At 45.0% G+C, this 13,573-nt stretch overlaps 1 protein-coding gene across 3 annotated transcripts in view; it reads right to left on the bottom strand.

Annotated features, from left to right (window-relative positions):
• Nucleotides 1-13,573, bottom strand: part of ABCC4 (ATP binding cassette subfamily C member 4 (PEL blood group)) — a 282,705-nt gene that overhangs the window by 149,224 nt on the left and 119,908 nt on the right. For all 3 annotated transcript variants that reach the window (XM_034936857.3, XM_055096905.2, XM_055096906.2), the window contains 3 exons: nt 10,133-10,227; nt 9,843-9,929; nt 2,696-2,792 (listed from right to left, as the gene is read on the bottom strand). In XM_034936857.3, coding sequence (XP_034792748.3) covers nt 2,696-2,792; nt 9,843-9,929; nt 10,133-10,227 — 279 coding nt within the window. The remainder of the gene's footprint in view (nt 1-2,695; nt 2,793-9,842; nt 9,930-10,132; nt 10,228-13,573) is intronic.

Consider the following 13,573-nt stretch of genomic DNA (forward strand, 5'->3'; position numbering starts at 1 on the left):
GACACACATTCATCCTGGGTGCCCACCAGTGGAAAAACGGTTTGTGTGTGCGTGGTAGGGTCTCAGTCTGTTGCCCAGGCTGGAGTGCAATGGCGCAATCTCGGCTCACTGCAACCTTCGCCTCCCAGGTTCAAGTGATTCTCCTGCCTCAGGCTCCTGAGTAGCTGGGATCACAGGCAAGCACCACCAGGCCCAGCTAATTTTTTTGTATTTTCGGTAGAGATGGGTTTTCACCATGTTGGCCAGGTTGGTCTTGAACTCCTGACCTCAAGTGATCCCCCCCACACCTTGACCTCCCAAATTGCTGGGATTACAGGCATGAGCCACCGCGCCTCGCCAAATGGTTGTTTTGGAGAAAGATTATTCTACCACCCACAGATTTTATTCTAATGTACCAGCATTCAGGTTTTGCCACACTAGTCTCAGCCCTCTGCATAAGAAATTACTTGTTTTCAAGTTTGAGGAACCCAGGCTCCCTATTCCTGGGGGAGTGGGGAAGAGCCAGCACACGGAACCACTTCTGAAGAGGCAGCAGTTCTGCCTTTGATAATCCTCTTAAGGGTGAGAATTCACTTGCCGGGACTTCAGTGGACAGATTCCTCACTGTTCTTTAGGCAGCAAGGAGGGGCTTACACACAAGACTTGCGAGAGCTTTGCTATCATTATATACCCCATTTGTTGCAATAATGTGAAATTTATCTCCCTTGGAGAACGGTGCACACAGATCTTATAAAATATAATTAACACTCGTTTTTGTTATTTCCATCGTTTTATTAAGAAATTGCGGGAGGAGAAACATTAAAACATTTGAAGACACTAAGCGGGTTTCAGACCCACAATCAGGAATTTGACCAGGGCCTGGAACAGAGAAGGGTTAAGGACCAGGGTACTGAGGCAAGAGGCAACAAGCCAAGGAGTGCTGCATGAAACCACCGCTGGGCTGAGAAGTTCTCACTAACCTCCATGTCCCCGGCCACGCTAGCTCTTATAGGTTGAATGGTGACCATGACCCCCTAAAAAGATATGTTCGAGTCCTAAATCCTGTTACCTGTGAATGTGGCCTTTTTTTTCTAAACTGGATTTTTGCAGATACAATCAAGACCAGATGAGGTCATACCGGAGTAGGGTGGGCCCTAGGTCCAGTGACTGATGTCCTTATAGGAAGAAAGCCAGAGAGACACAGCGACAACGCCATGTGACAACAGAGGCAGAGACTGAAGGGCTGTACTGCCAGCCAAGGATCAACAGTGAGTACCAGCAAAACCCCAGAAAGTGGGAGAGGCGAGGAAGGATTCTCCCCTGAAGCCTTCAGAGAGCGCGGCCCTGCGGACACCTTGATTTTGGACTTGCGGCCTCAGAACAGTGAGACAATACATTTCTGTTGTTGTAAGCTGCCTAATGTGTGGCACTTTGTTCTGGCAGCCCTAGGAAACTGACACACTAGACCAACCCCTTATTTCTGTCTTGTGAACCACTAAGACTTCAAGTTACTTCTGCTGTAGCTCCTCCAGCCAACAACAAAGAGGATCTCTTAAAATCACAGATCAAACCATGTCACTCCACTGCTCTGGACTGTCCAGCAGCCTCTATCCTAACTCCAGGGCCTCTGACCACTGCTCTGAGCCCACCTTTCTCCAGGCTCTCCCTGGCTTGCTCTGCTCCTCCCTGATGTTCCTGTAAACATACCAGGTAACTTCCAGCTTTAGGACCCCACTGCCAGTCCCCTGCCTCAGATGCCCTCCCCAGGTGACCGCATGGTCAGCACCTTCACGTCATTGTACCTCAAGTCCCAGCGAGGCAACCCCACCCCTCTATTTCCTTCCTTGCATCTATCTCCAGGAAGAATGTCAGCCTGACGATGGCAAGGACTTTGTCTTACTTATAGCTATACCAGCTCTCACACATATCAGGCACTCAAAAATTCCTGTGCAGTGACACTAACTGCTGGCTATTCCAGGAAAGTGGGTGCTGTGACTAGGGGTTGCTCAGTTATCCAACTGTGTTGCTGCTATTATTATTATTTTTTAATTTTTATTTTTTTGAGACAGAGTCTCACTCTGTAGCCCAGGCTGGAGTGCAATGGCATGATCTCGGCTTACTACAACCTCCGCCTCCCGGGTTCAAGCGATTCTCCTGCCTCAGCCTCCCGAGTAGCTGGGACTACAAGTGTGCACCATCATGCTGGGCTAATTTTTTGTATTTTTAGTAGAGATGGGGTTTCACCGTGTTAGACAGGCTGGTCTTGAACTCCTGACCTCAGGTGATCTGCCTGCCTCGGCCTCCCAAAGTGCTGGCATTACAGGCCTGAGTCACTGTGCCCAGCCATTTCTGCTATTAATAGAAGAGGATCTTTAGCCAAACTATGCATGACAATTAAATGGATACAAACAGGTCTTAGAATCTGTAATTTCCAAATAATATAATTTGAATTAAGTCATGGAAGAGGTAAACAAAAAGTTCTAAATTAAAACAGCATCATTTTCTTTAACAATGTAGTAACCTTGAGGTAGCAATTTTACATACTTTACGGTAATATGGTTTAGCATGTAATAATGACATTTCTACAAGTCTTTTGAGTTAATACTTAAAAACATGAATCCCAGCTCTGAGAAGAAAGGAACATGAAATGGAGGAAGAAGGGGATTCAACACACCCAAGTACTTGCAAGTTCGGGAGACCTCTAGAAACTACTTACATCTTTCAATATCAGAATCTGACTTGCAGCTTTGAGGTACTGCAACTGATGAGTCACTAAAATTGTGATCTTCTCATGCAAAGTTTGACAAATACACCTATAAATGTAAAAGGCACAGGGTGAAAAAATGCATGAATGGGGTGCTCCACATTGAAAAACATACATTTTGAAACCGTAGTCAAAGACAACACAGTAGTCAAAGATCTAGAGGTTAAATACAAACTAAATACAAATATAAGCCAATAAAGCCGGCTAGGTCCTCAAAACCACCAGCAGCAAATACGAGCCTTGCTGTGGTGAAATCCTCAAAAGTTTTCTGGGAAGGAGGCAGTAAGTGTAATTTTTTTTCCTAAAACTTAGTTTAACATAGACATTCAAAAACTTGACTTAACTAAAACACTAATTATTTTATTGCTGTGTAGGATTGCAGGGGAGAAAGAAAGATCGAGGTCATGTAACGACGCGGCATTTTTCTTGGACAGTTTCTTGGATGATAATTTATAATGCACATATTAACACCCCCCCACCCCCCGCAAAAAGGCTTAGATTCTTGGTAACCTTTGCCAGAGTGCATTTTCCAGACTCTTCTTCAAAAATAAAACTAGATAGGAAAACAAATGTTAGTGACATGTGACTCTCCGCAGTATTCTTGGTCTCATCCAGGAAGCAAAACTTCTCTCATTAGTCCTAAACAGTCTGAATAAGAAAATGGAAAAACAGAATCCAAACAGTCCAAACCATATGGCTCAAAGATAAGACCCACCTCAGTATTCAACCATCAAGTTTTCTGGCATTTGTTTGTTTTCTACGGTACCCACTCAAAGTTCTCCTACATTGTAAACGTAGACTCCTGGGAGCTACAAAAAAAAAAAAATTAGCCGGGTGTGGTGGCACACACCTGTAGTCCCAGCTAGAAGGGAGGCTAAGGTGGGAGAATCACTTGAGCCCAGGAGGTTGAGGCTACAGTGAGCCGTCATCACACCACTGCACTCCAGCCTGGTTGGCAGAGTAAGACCCTGTCTCAAAAAGAAAAAAAGGAGAAAAAAAAAAAAGAAAGAAATAGAAAAGAAAAGCATTAATCTGTAACAATGGCCAAGAACATATCTCATGCTCAATAAGTGTTGGCCCTGTCCTCCAGTCTTCCTCATATGCAGCCACTGCTTTTAGAAATTCAGGACTGAGAAGTCATAAGCAAGTATTGGAGAGACAGTGCCTGTGATCAGAACTACAACTCCAGACTGCAGATACGTAAACTATCACTTCATCCTTTACGTCCAAAAGGATTATTTTTTCCCCTTTCACATATCTTAGTTTGGCTTATTTCAAAACTAAGTTGCTCAATCTAGTATACCTCTTCAGGTTTAGTACTTATACCCCTCTTCAGGTTTAGTACTAAAGCTTTTAATGAAACCGTTTCCCTTTATTTCAAGATTGGCTGCCATTAATCCTTTTATATACATATCTAAAGGGAGATGTTAATGATCAGATCTGATGGGTGCTATGTCCAGTATCAGCCAACTCAAAGGTTTCAAAATGTTTTCTTCCTAACATCTTCCATTGTAGATGAGATAACAGAAATAATTACACTAACATTGTAATTGATGGCTTGAAATTTTTTCTAAATTATGCTTCTTAGGCAAATCTCAAAAAATACTTTCCAAATTATTAAGAGTAAAAATCTTCCAGTCATGCCATAAAACAAACAAATAATAAGTGATTGATGTAGCAATGAGCTATTTAACTCTAATCCTACATAAAGACTAGGTTAAGAGGCCAGCCACGGGGGCTCACGCCTATAATTCCAGCACTTTGGAAGGCTGAGGCAGACAGATCACTTGAGGTCAGGAGTTCAAGCAACATGGTGAAATCCCATCTCTACTAAAAATACAAAAATTAGCTGGATGTGGTCACCCATGCCTGTAATCCCAGCTACTCGGCTGGCTGAGGCACAAGAATTGCTAGAACCCAGGAGGCCTGCAGTGATCCAAGATCATGCCACTGCACTCCAGCCTGGGCAACAGAGCGAGACTCTGTCTCAAAAAGGAAAAAAAAAAAAAAAAGACAACATTAAGAGCTGACACATACAATGTTGGAGGTGACACAAGTGAGAAAGATATAGTCAGTTGGTGCAGTGGCTCACACCTATAATCCCAGCACTTTGGGAGGCTAAGGCAGGAGGATCTTTTGAGCCCAGGAGTTAAAGGCCAGTCTGGGCAACACGGAGAGATCCCATCTCTACAAAAAACATGAAACTCAGCCGGGTGTGGTGGTGTGCACTTGTAGTCCCAGCTACTCGGGAGGATCACTTGAGCCCAGGAGGTAGAAGTTGCAGTGGGCCGTGATCATGCCATTGCACTTCAGCCTGGGTGACAGGGCAAAACTCTGTCAAAAAAGGAAGGAAGGGATGGAGGGAGGGAGAGAGGGACAGATACAGTCACTACCTTCATTCATTCAGTTAAGATACATTTGCTGAGTGCTGACGAAGTACCAGGGACTACTCTAAGTGATGAGGATACATCCACTGGTCAAGCAAACAGACAACACCCTGAGTCGTGTAGGGACACTCACTACACAAACACAGAAAACACACTATTGGATAGTAAAGTAAACCATGAAGAGACAGCCAGGCAAAGGTTGTACTTTAGAGGGAGTGGCCAGGAAAGTCCTCTCTGCAAGGAGGTGATGTATGAGCCGTGAGACTCTCTGGGGGAAGCATTCCTGGCAGATACAGCAGGTGCAATGGTCCCGGGGCACAAATGCACTGTGCAAAGGCACCTTCATGCATTCACAGTCTAGTGCGGGGGCTGGAGGGAAGAACACATAGGTGGATCAAGAGCAGCTCATTGAGGGCTGTGGGCAGACAGAGAAAGCGCCATGCCCTCCGAGGAGCAGAAGAGAAAGGCAGGAGGTAGGATCTGTGTCTTTCATTTTTCTCTTTTGCCCAGGCAAACTATCCCTGGTTGTCCAACAGCAGGAAAAATACCCTTACAGACAGGCAGACGTGAGAAAGTCACAACTCCTTCCAGGCACCCCAAAGAAGTGTGCGTGGCTGGAGGACTGGTCTTGCATGGCAAGGGTTGGAAAGGTGAATGGGGCAGACTGCAAAGGGCAATTTGCCATTCGAGGACTTAGAACTGTAGCTTAAAAGTTCCTCTAGGAACTGAAAGCGGGAAGGTGAACTAGTGCTGTGCCTGAATGTTTGTGGCCCTCCCCAAATTCCTACTGAACCCTAATCACCAATGTAATGGTATTAGGAGGTGAGGCCTATTTCATGAGAATCTGCCAACACGAATGGTATTAGTAGAAGGGGCCAGCCCAGGGAAGCTGCCGTACACCTTCCACAGTGACAAGACAGCTGTCTATGAACCAGAGCGTGAGCCCTCTCCAGGCACCAAAACTGCTGGCGCCTTGATCTTGAATCTTGTCCTCCAGAACTGTAGAAACAATTTTCTATTGTTTATATGGAGTACCTAGTTTATGCTATTTTGAATCAGCAGCCTGAATGGACTAAGACAAATAGGTAGGCAACAGTGTGGGAGATCTGATTAGGAGACTCAAAGAGGCAGGGGTCTGAGAATTTGAGGCTTTCTAGAACACAACCACATCTATAGCAGGCAACAAATTGGATTAGCATCCTTTAATCTAAGTGCCCCTCACTTTTTGTATGTGATAAAATCCACTTAGTGTTTGCAACATATAGTTGTAAAACACAACTCTTAACAACTCTCAATATATATTCATGATTGAAGTAAAACTGTTAATGGCAAATAGAAGTGTAATTCATTCACTTTTAATACAAAACACTTCACATTTCTAAGCTTCAACACAACCGCCATCTTTCATAGCATATTGTTCAATCCAATTTTCTAACTCGTTGAGAACATTCTCCAGTTGCTGCTGAGTGATTTCCTAAATTGCATTCGTGCTCCCTGCCCTAAGTTTCCCCAAAGAATGTGATTCTGATTAGCAAACAACAATTTTAACAAGCTTGCTTCTAACAAGCATATATCCAAAGTCATTAATCCTTAAAGGTGCAAGAGGACTTTATAAATACCTCCTGTGTTCAAATGAAAATCTGGGGGAGCTTGTGCGATACGCACACTGATACTCAGCAATGAAAATACCTTCCTCCTTCCCCGCGGCGACTCTAAACAGTGTCCCACCGGGAATTGTTGTTTGAGTGATAAAGAACTGGTGGGGCCTCGCGCAAGACTCGAGCAAGCCACAGAGGCCCTTCTCGGCGAAATGGAAAATTCATCAAGGCACGATGAGGAGGGAGCAGGAAACGAGGCTCCGATCAGACTGCTGCAGCAACGTCAAGTGCCAGCTTATCCTGCACTCTGCATTCAGAAAGATTCAACGCTGCCATCCACGTTTTTTTTGGTTGTGGAAAAATAGACATGACATAACAGTTACCATTTACACCATTTTTAAGTGTATAGCTTGGTCGCGCTAAGTACATACACACCACTGTGCAACCATCACCATCATACACATCCACTTCATCATCCCATACCAGGCACATTTTGCATATGCACTCTGGTGGGTAAACATTCAGGAACCCACGTAGAGCCCCATGCTCAGTGGATGACTTCATGTCCAAACCCCTGGAATCCAGAGCCCAGAGATGAGTTACTCTCACACAGCCGACTCGCTATCCACTTTGCTATCCAGGACCTGTTATGGACTGAACCATGCTCCCCTCAAAGTTCCTATGTTCCAGCCCTCACCCCAGCACCTTAGAAATTGAACAGAGAACCTTTTTAAAATTTTTTTTTTATTATTATTATTTTTGAGACAGAATCTCACTTGTCATCCAGGCTGGAGTGCAATGGCGCTATCTCGGCTCACTGCAAACTCCACCTCCTGGGTTCAAGCAATTCTCCTGCTTCAGCCTCCAGAGTAGCTGGGATTACAGGCACCCGCCACCATCCACCACTGATTTTTGTATTTTTAGTAGAGATGGGGTTTCACCACGTTGGCCAGGCTGGTCTCGAACTCCTCAGGTGATCTGCCTGCCTCGGCTTCCCAAAGTGCTGGGATTACAGGCGTGGGCCACAGTGCCCGGCCAACACAGAACCTTTACAGAAGTAATTACGCTAAAATGAGGCCGTGAGGGTGGGCCCTACTCTAATCTGACTGGTGTCTTTTCAGGAAGAGGAGATTTGGATACAGAGACACAAGGAGAAAAGGGTGAGAAGGCAGCCATCAGCAGGCCAAGAAAGCCCTCGGGAGGAGCTGCACCTGCAGATGCATTGATCTCACACATGCAGTCTCCAGAACTCTGCAGAAACAACCTGCCGCTGTGGAAGCCCCCCAGCCTGTGGCATTTTGTGAGGGCAGCCCTGGCTGGCCAACACAGGACTTCCAGAGCTTTCTCTCATGGTACCTTCTCTATCCCCCACCACAGGAACAGGTACCTGCCTGCTGTCCTTCCCACAGGCCTCACTCCTTCCCGTCTGCACACCTCTGCTTCTACTATTTCTTTCAAAGGAATTGAATCCTACTCTCAGCCACCACAAACCCTTACCAGCCTGCAGGACCACAGGCTACTTCCAGCCAAGCCCGGCCCTCAGTGACCTTTCCAATCTCTGCTGCCCACTTCTTCCATTTAAAAAAAAAGATTGTCGTATGCCAGGTGCAGGGGCTCACACCTGTAATCTCAGCACTCCAGGAAGCCGAGGGGGGTGGATCCCTTGAGCCCAGGAGTTCGAGACCAGCCTGGGCAACATAGGGAGACCAGCCTAGACAACATGGCAAAGCCCCCTCTCTTCAAAAAAACACAGAATGAGCTGGGCATGGTGGTGCTAGCCTGTAGTCACAGCTACCCAGGAGGCTGAGGCAGGAGAATCTCTTGAACCCAGGAGGTCGAGGCTGCAATGAGCTGAGAATGCACCACTGCACTCCAGCCTGGGCAACAGAGCGAGATCCTATCTAAAAAAATAATAATAATAAAATAGATTGTCCTATATTGAAATCCCCTAAGCCTTGGGGTCTGTTGAACTTTTCCCATGCACTTAGTCTTGATCCATGCAGAGTCAAATTCCTTATGGGCAAGAATGAAATCTGAACTTGTCTCTCTCTCACTCAGCCCAGCATGGGTGCTTATCTTCTCTGTGGCTGACTGCCCTCCTCTGCAAGCGAAGATGTTTCATGCAGTAGCATCTGCAGGAGCATCTACCTCAGTGTGCGCAGAAGGGCTACAATGAGTGGGAAAGGCTCACTGACTTTAACAAGGCGAAAAACAGGAAGCTGACTGTGGGGCAGATGTGAGTGCTGTTTTAGAAAAACCAGTTCACAATGCTTTCAAAAAGGCCAGTCTAGACTACGTAGGAAGTGTCAGTCGGCACACATGAGGTTACAGAATATACAGAAAAGATTCCAGAGTAGTTCTACCTCCATGGCTCAGTGTCTAAGCAAGAGCCAAAGAAAGCAAATCGCAGAAACACCACGTAAGAGTTGGGAGGGAAGCCAGATTCTAGACAACTAGTTTCAAAGGCAAACCAGGCCTACGTGTCTGTGGGTTTTAAGTGTTCACTCTGGTAAGAATCCATGAAGCAACATTAGATTCTTGAAACCACAGTCTACTATGGAGCAAATCATTCTTAAATTCTAGATTTTACTAGTAGGTTATCTCTAAACTGACAGATTAGTATGTAAAGAGCAAAAAAGCCTTCCCAAGAAAGCCCTATGTTGGTCCCAAGGACCTCACTTCTAACCTGTCATAGAGAAATGATGGAGGAAAAGAGCTGAAAGACAAGGCCCAGGTTGCCAAGTGCCATCCTTCCATTGAAAAATGGCGTACCATCTTTCCTATCTCCGGGGCCTGGTCCATCAGCAGTTTCTTGGTTATCAACTGTAATTACTAGTAGGGGAAAACTTGCAAAATTTGCCATCTGTTTCTCAACTCCCTAAAACATGATACACTCCACTCACTGCAACACACTGAAATCACTTTGTATATTTTCCTACCTTGACCTTGTATTTCTGCAAAATTTCTCTAAAATGGATCTTCAGGGAAGCAGGGGACTGTGGGGAGGGGAGCGGACACCAGAGCAAGATGAGCTGAAAGCCATAAAGGCTTTCCTGAGCCAACTCGAAATGGCTCTGGAAAAGCAGAAATGACTTAAGACACAAACACACTCACAGTTCGAACAAGTGTCTGCTAACTTCCGCATCTACTGCACTGAGAGGATCGTCCAGGAGATAGATGTCAGCATCTTGATACACTGCTCTAGAAAATACAAAGAGATATCAGACTCTCACCCAGGAACATGACAACTTTCAACAACTGGGATGTTCATTCAAATGCCAACAGAATAATCCAAGAAGGTGCTTCACACAGGACGCAATACACAGTAAGCGGGTCCTATGTGCTCACCACCACTGGAAGGTATCAAAAGACACCGGCATAGTGGCTGCTGAAATGCAACTTACCTTGCAAGGTTCACCCGTGCTTTCTGCCCTCCACTCAGCGTGGTTCCCCGATCTCCTATCACAGTCAGATCACCATCCTCCAACAGCTGTAAATCCTGTATGGACAAAGGAAAGAAGGGGGGAAAAAAAAGACTTAAAACATGTTCTTCCTCTGTTCTTTGTGTTCTTCCAAAGTTATCCTAAACTTTGCACATTAGTTCTTCAGAAATATACATGTATTTGATCAACAGCAATGGAAATATTTCATAGTAACTAAATTGTAAGTTTGAACCTATCAAATACACAGTCAGGGCACGTTATCTATTTTAATGCTGTAGCTTTTCATAGCATTTATGCACTGAGCCATTTTAACAGAAATTTTTTGAGCAGCAACTCCTTGTGAATTCAGCAGTGAAAGAGTTTCCACAGTGAGTGACCTGACAATAAAAGATTGACACAAATGTAAGAGGTGATAAGTGCTAAGAAGGAGAAGGAAGCTGGCTTAGGGAGACAGAGAGTGACAGAGGGAAAGTCCACTTTATATAGGGAGGTCAACAAGGGCCCTGATCGAGGGAGTCTGAGCAGAGACCTGTCAGGGGATGGACTGGCTGGCACAGAGTGCAGGAAGAGTGCTCCATAGAGGAATGAGCAAGCACAAAAGCCATGGGGTGATACGTGCCCAAGGTGTTCACAGAAGAGCAATATGGATGCCCACGGAACTGCGAGCAGAGGATGATGGCAGGGGAGGGCAGAGACAGAGGCAAGAGAAGCCAAGGGCTCACACCCAGGGAAATAGGAGGAATGACATGATCTGATCAAGGCAATAATTGAGACAAGAAACAACAGTAGCCGGGACTGGAGTGGGCAACAGGGAAGTGAACATCAGTGCTCATGTGCTGAACAGATTTTAAAGGTAGCACCTATAGGATCTGCTGATGAGATGGGTTTGTGTTGTGATAGAAAAAGAGGAGGACTGCATTGGTTTTGGTATAAGACAAGGGAAGAACAGGGTTACCATGTACTGAGCTGGGGGAAATGAGGGACACAGATTTAAGAGATAAAATCAAAAGGTTGATTATGGCCAAACTGAAATGCTGACCGGCAATCCTGACTTGCGGCTGGATAAGTGAGTCTGGAGGTCTGTGCTGGAGACCCAACCGTAAGGGCTGTCAGCATAAAGCCACGGGACTTAGTAAGGAACAACTGTGTCTTCACAAGCCATTCTGCTGACTTTTGCCTCAGCTTTCCATTCTCAGAGAAGGGATAACACCCGCCCCATCTTCACAGTGATGCTTAAGGCATCACAATAGACTGACAGAAAAAAAACTGCAAAGAATAAGAGCAGAAAGAGCAGCCCAGCCAGGAAAAGCCAAAGGGAAAGGAGCAGAGTGCTCACGAGACACTGCACAGACTGGTTGCACTAAGTAGACTCTGGTTCCATGCAAGACCCCAAAAAACAAAAGCTAGGAAGGATAACAAGTTTTTATTTGAGGATCCAACCAAAGTTATATTTAAAAATTATTTAAGAAATAAGTTGACAAAGCATAATACTTTTTTAAAAAAACATGACAAGAACATCCCTGAAAATAACAGGATAATGATCAGGTTTAAGTTACAGGACATTACATTAGAAATCTTTACTTGGATGGCCTATAATTATCACTAGACAGATCCTGGCATAGACAAAAGGTGTGGAGAACATCGCTGGGTATTCACTGAGCTGCATAAGCATCAACCTAGGACACTACAGAGATAGCCCTCTTACAGATCAAAGTGTCATTTCTTTGTCTCTACTCTGACAAAGCCGGGGAGACAAAGCAAATGGCACATTGAGATCTCCATGACAAGCAAGTCCTCTGACCTCCCTAAGTTCTCATTTTATCTCTTTTACAAAATATCCTGGAGAAACAAGAATTAATAAACTCATAGAATGCCGGAACAATCTAAAGTAAGGGTATGAACTCTCTAAATGGAAAAAGGATCTGAGTTCATTATAATTTGCTATTGATGACTATGACATATTTTCTGATCAAACCAACAGCAGGACCCCATTCATAGCATGAATCCCACTAAATAAAGTACATCACCAAATGGAAAAAAAGACAGTATTTCCATTGGAACCCACTCCCTGGCAGCCCACAAAGACACACAGGAGTCCCCTAATACTCCAATCTGAACCAGATGGCGTCAAATGAAAGGTAGCAAGCGCCCCATTATGAAAATTCATTATTTCACATTATCTCTTTGTTGAGCTCAGAAGTTACACTATCTCTTCCTTTCAGTTTTCATAAAAAGACAACACGGCCGGGCACGGTGGCTCACGCCTGTAATCCCAGCAATTTGGGAGGCCGACACGGGTGGATCACCTGAGGTCAGGAGTTCAAGACCAGCCTGGCCAACACGGTGAGACTCCGTCTCTACTAAACATACAAAATTAGCCAGGCATGGGGGCGCATGCCTGTAATCCCAGCTACTTGAGAGGCTAAGGCAGGAGAATCGCTTGAACCTGGGAGGCAAAGGTTGCAGTGAGCGAGATCGCACCATTGCACTCCAGCCTGGGCAACAAGAGTGAAACTCCATCTCAAAAAAAAAAAAAAGACAATGCACCAGTTAACACTATCTCTTCCTTTCAGTTTTCATAAAAAGACAATGCACCATTTTAAGACAGGGTCCCAGCCTTCCACACAAACACAAACACACATTGTTTACTTGGCCTCATTCCATTGCTGATGGTCTTTATATAATGTGTTAAGTTTCTGTCCCTTGATTTTACATTGTTTTGTTTTCATTCTCAAAATAGCATCAAGTTGTAGCAGAGCAATCTTAGCCATTTTCTAGAAAAAACACTAAAAATATCTGTCTCATTTCATGCAGATAGGGAATAGGGAAGGAGCTCTCTCCCCATGCCTGGTAGTAGCACTTTGAGTACTACAACGACCTTGAGTGTTGTTGACTTGGCAAACTATTTATGGACAAGCCTCAGATAGGGAAAATATTTCAAAAGATCTGAAGTACAATCTGAGTCAGGCTAATTTCCTAGCCATGATTTTCTAGTTTGGCTAAAGGGAAACAGTTGAGCAGAAAGCAGAAGTGCTCCCAATGGGAGGAAGGTATCTTATGCACGTTAGGTACCACTCAGTAAAATTAACCAATTATTTAATCTACCACCACCTTTACTGAAATGCAGACACAGAAACTAGAGAAAAACCATGACGTGGCTATGTGGGTTTGACGCCATCTAACCAGAATCCTACCATGTGCACATCAACCATGGTGACACTAAAGGCAGAAAGACCACTGAGGACACTGTGGGGATGGTCACAGGGGCCAGGCCTGAGGCCCCAGCACAAGAAGAGGCCCCACAGTCAGAGAGCAGGGCTCTCCAGCTTTGGGCCACACCTTGCTTCCATTTGGAATGGCCCTTCCTGTCATAGCTTATCAACATCCTATTCTTCTTTCAGG

The sequence above is a fragment of the Pan paniscus genome, chromosome 14, assembly GCF_029289425.2.
Source record: "Pan paniscus chromosome 14, NHGRI_mPanPan1-v2.0_pri, whole genome shotgun sequence".
Taxonomy (NCBI): Eukaryota; Metazoa; Chordata; class Mammalia; order Primates; family Hominidae; genus Pan; species Pan paniscus.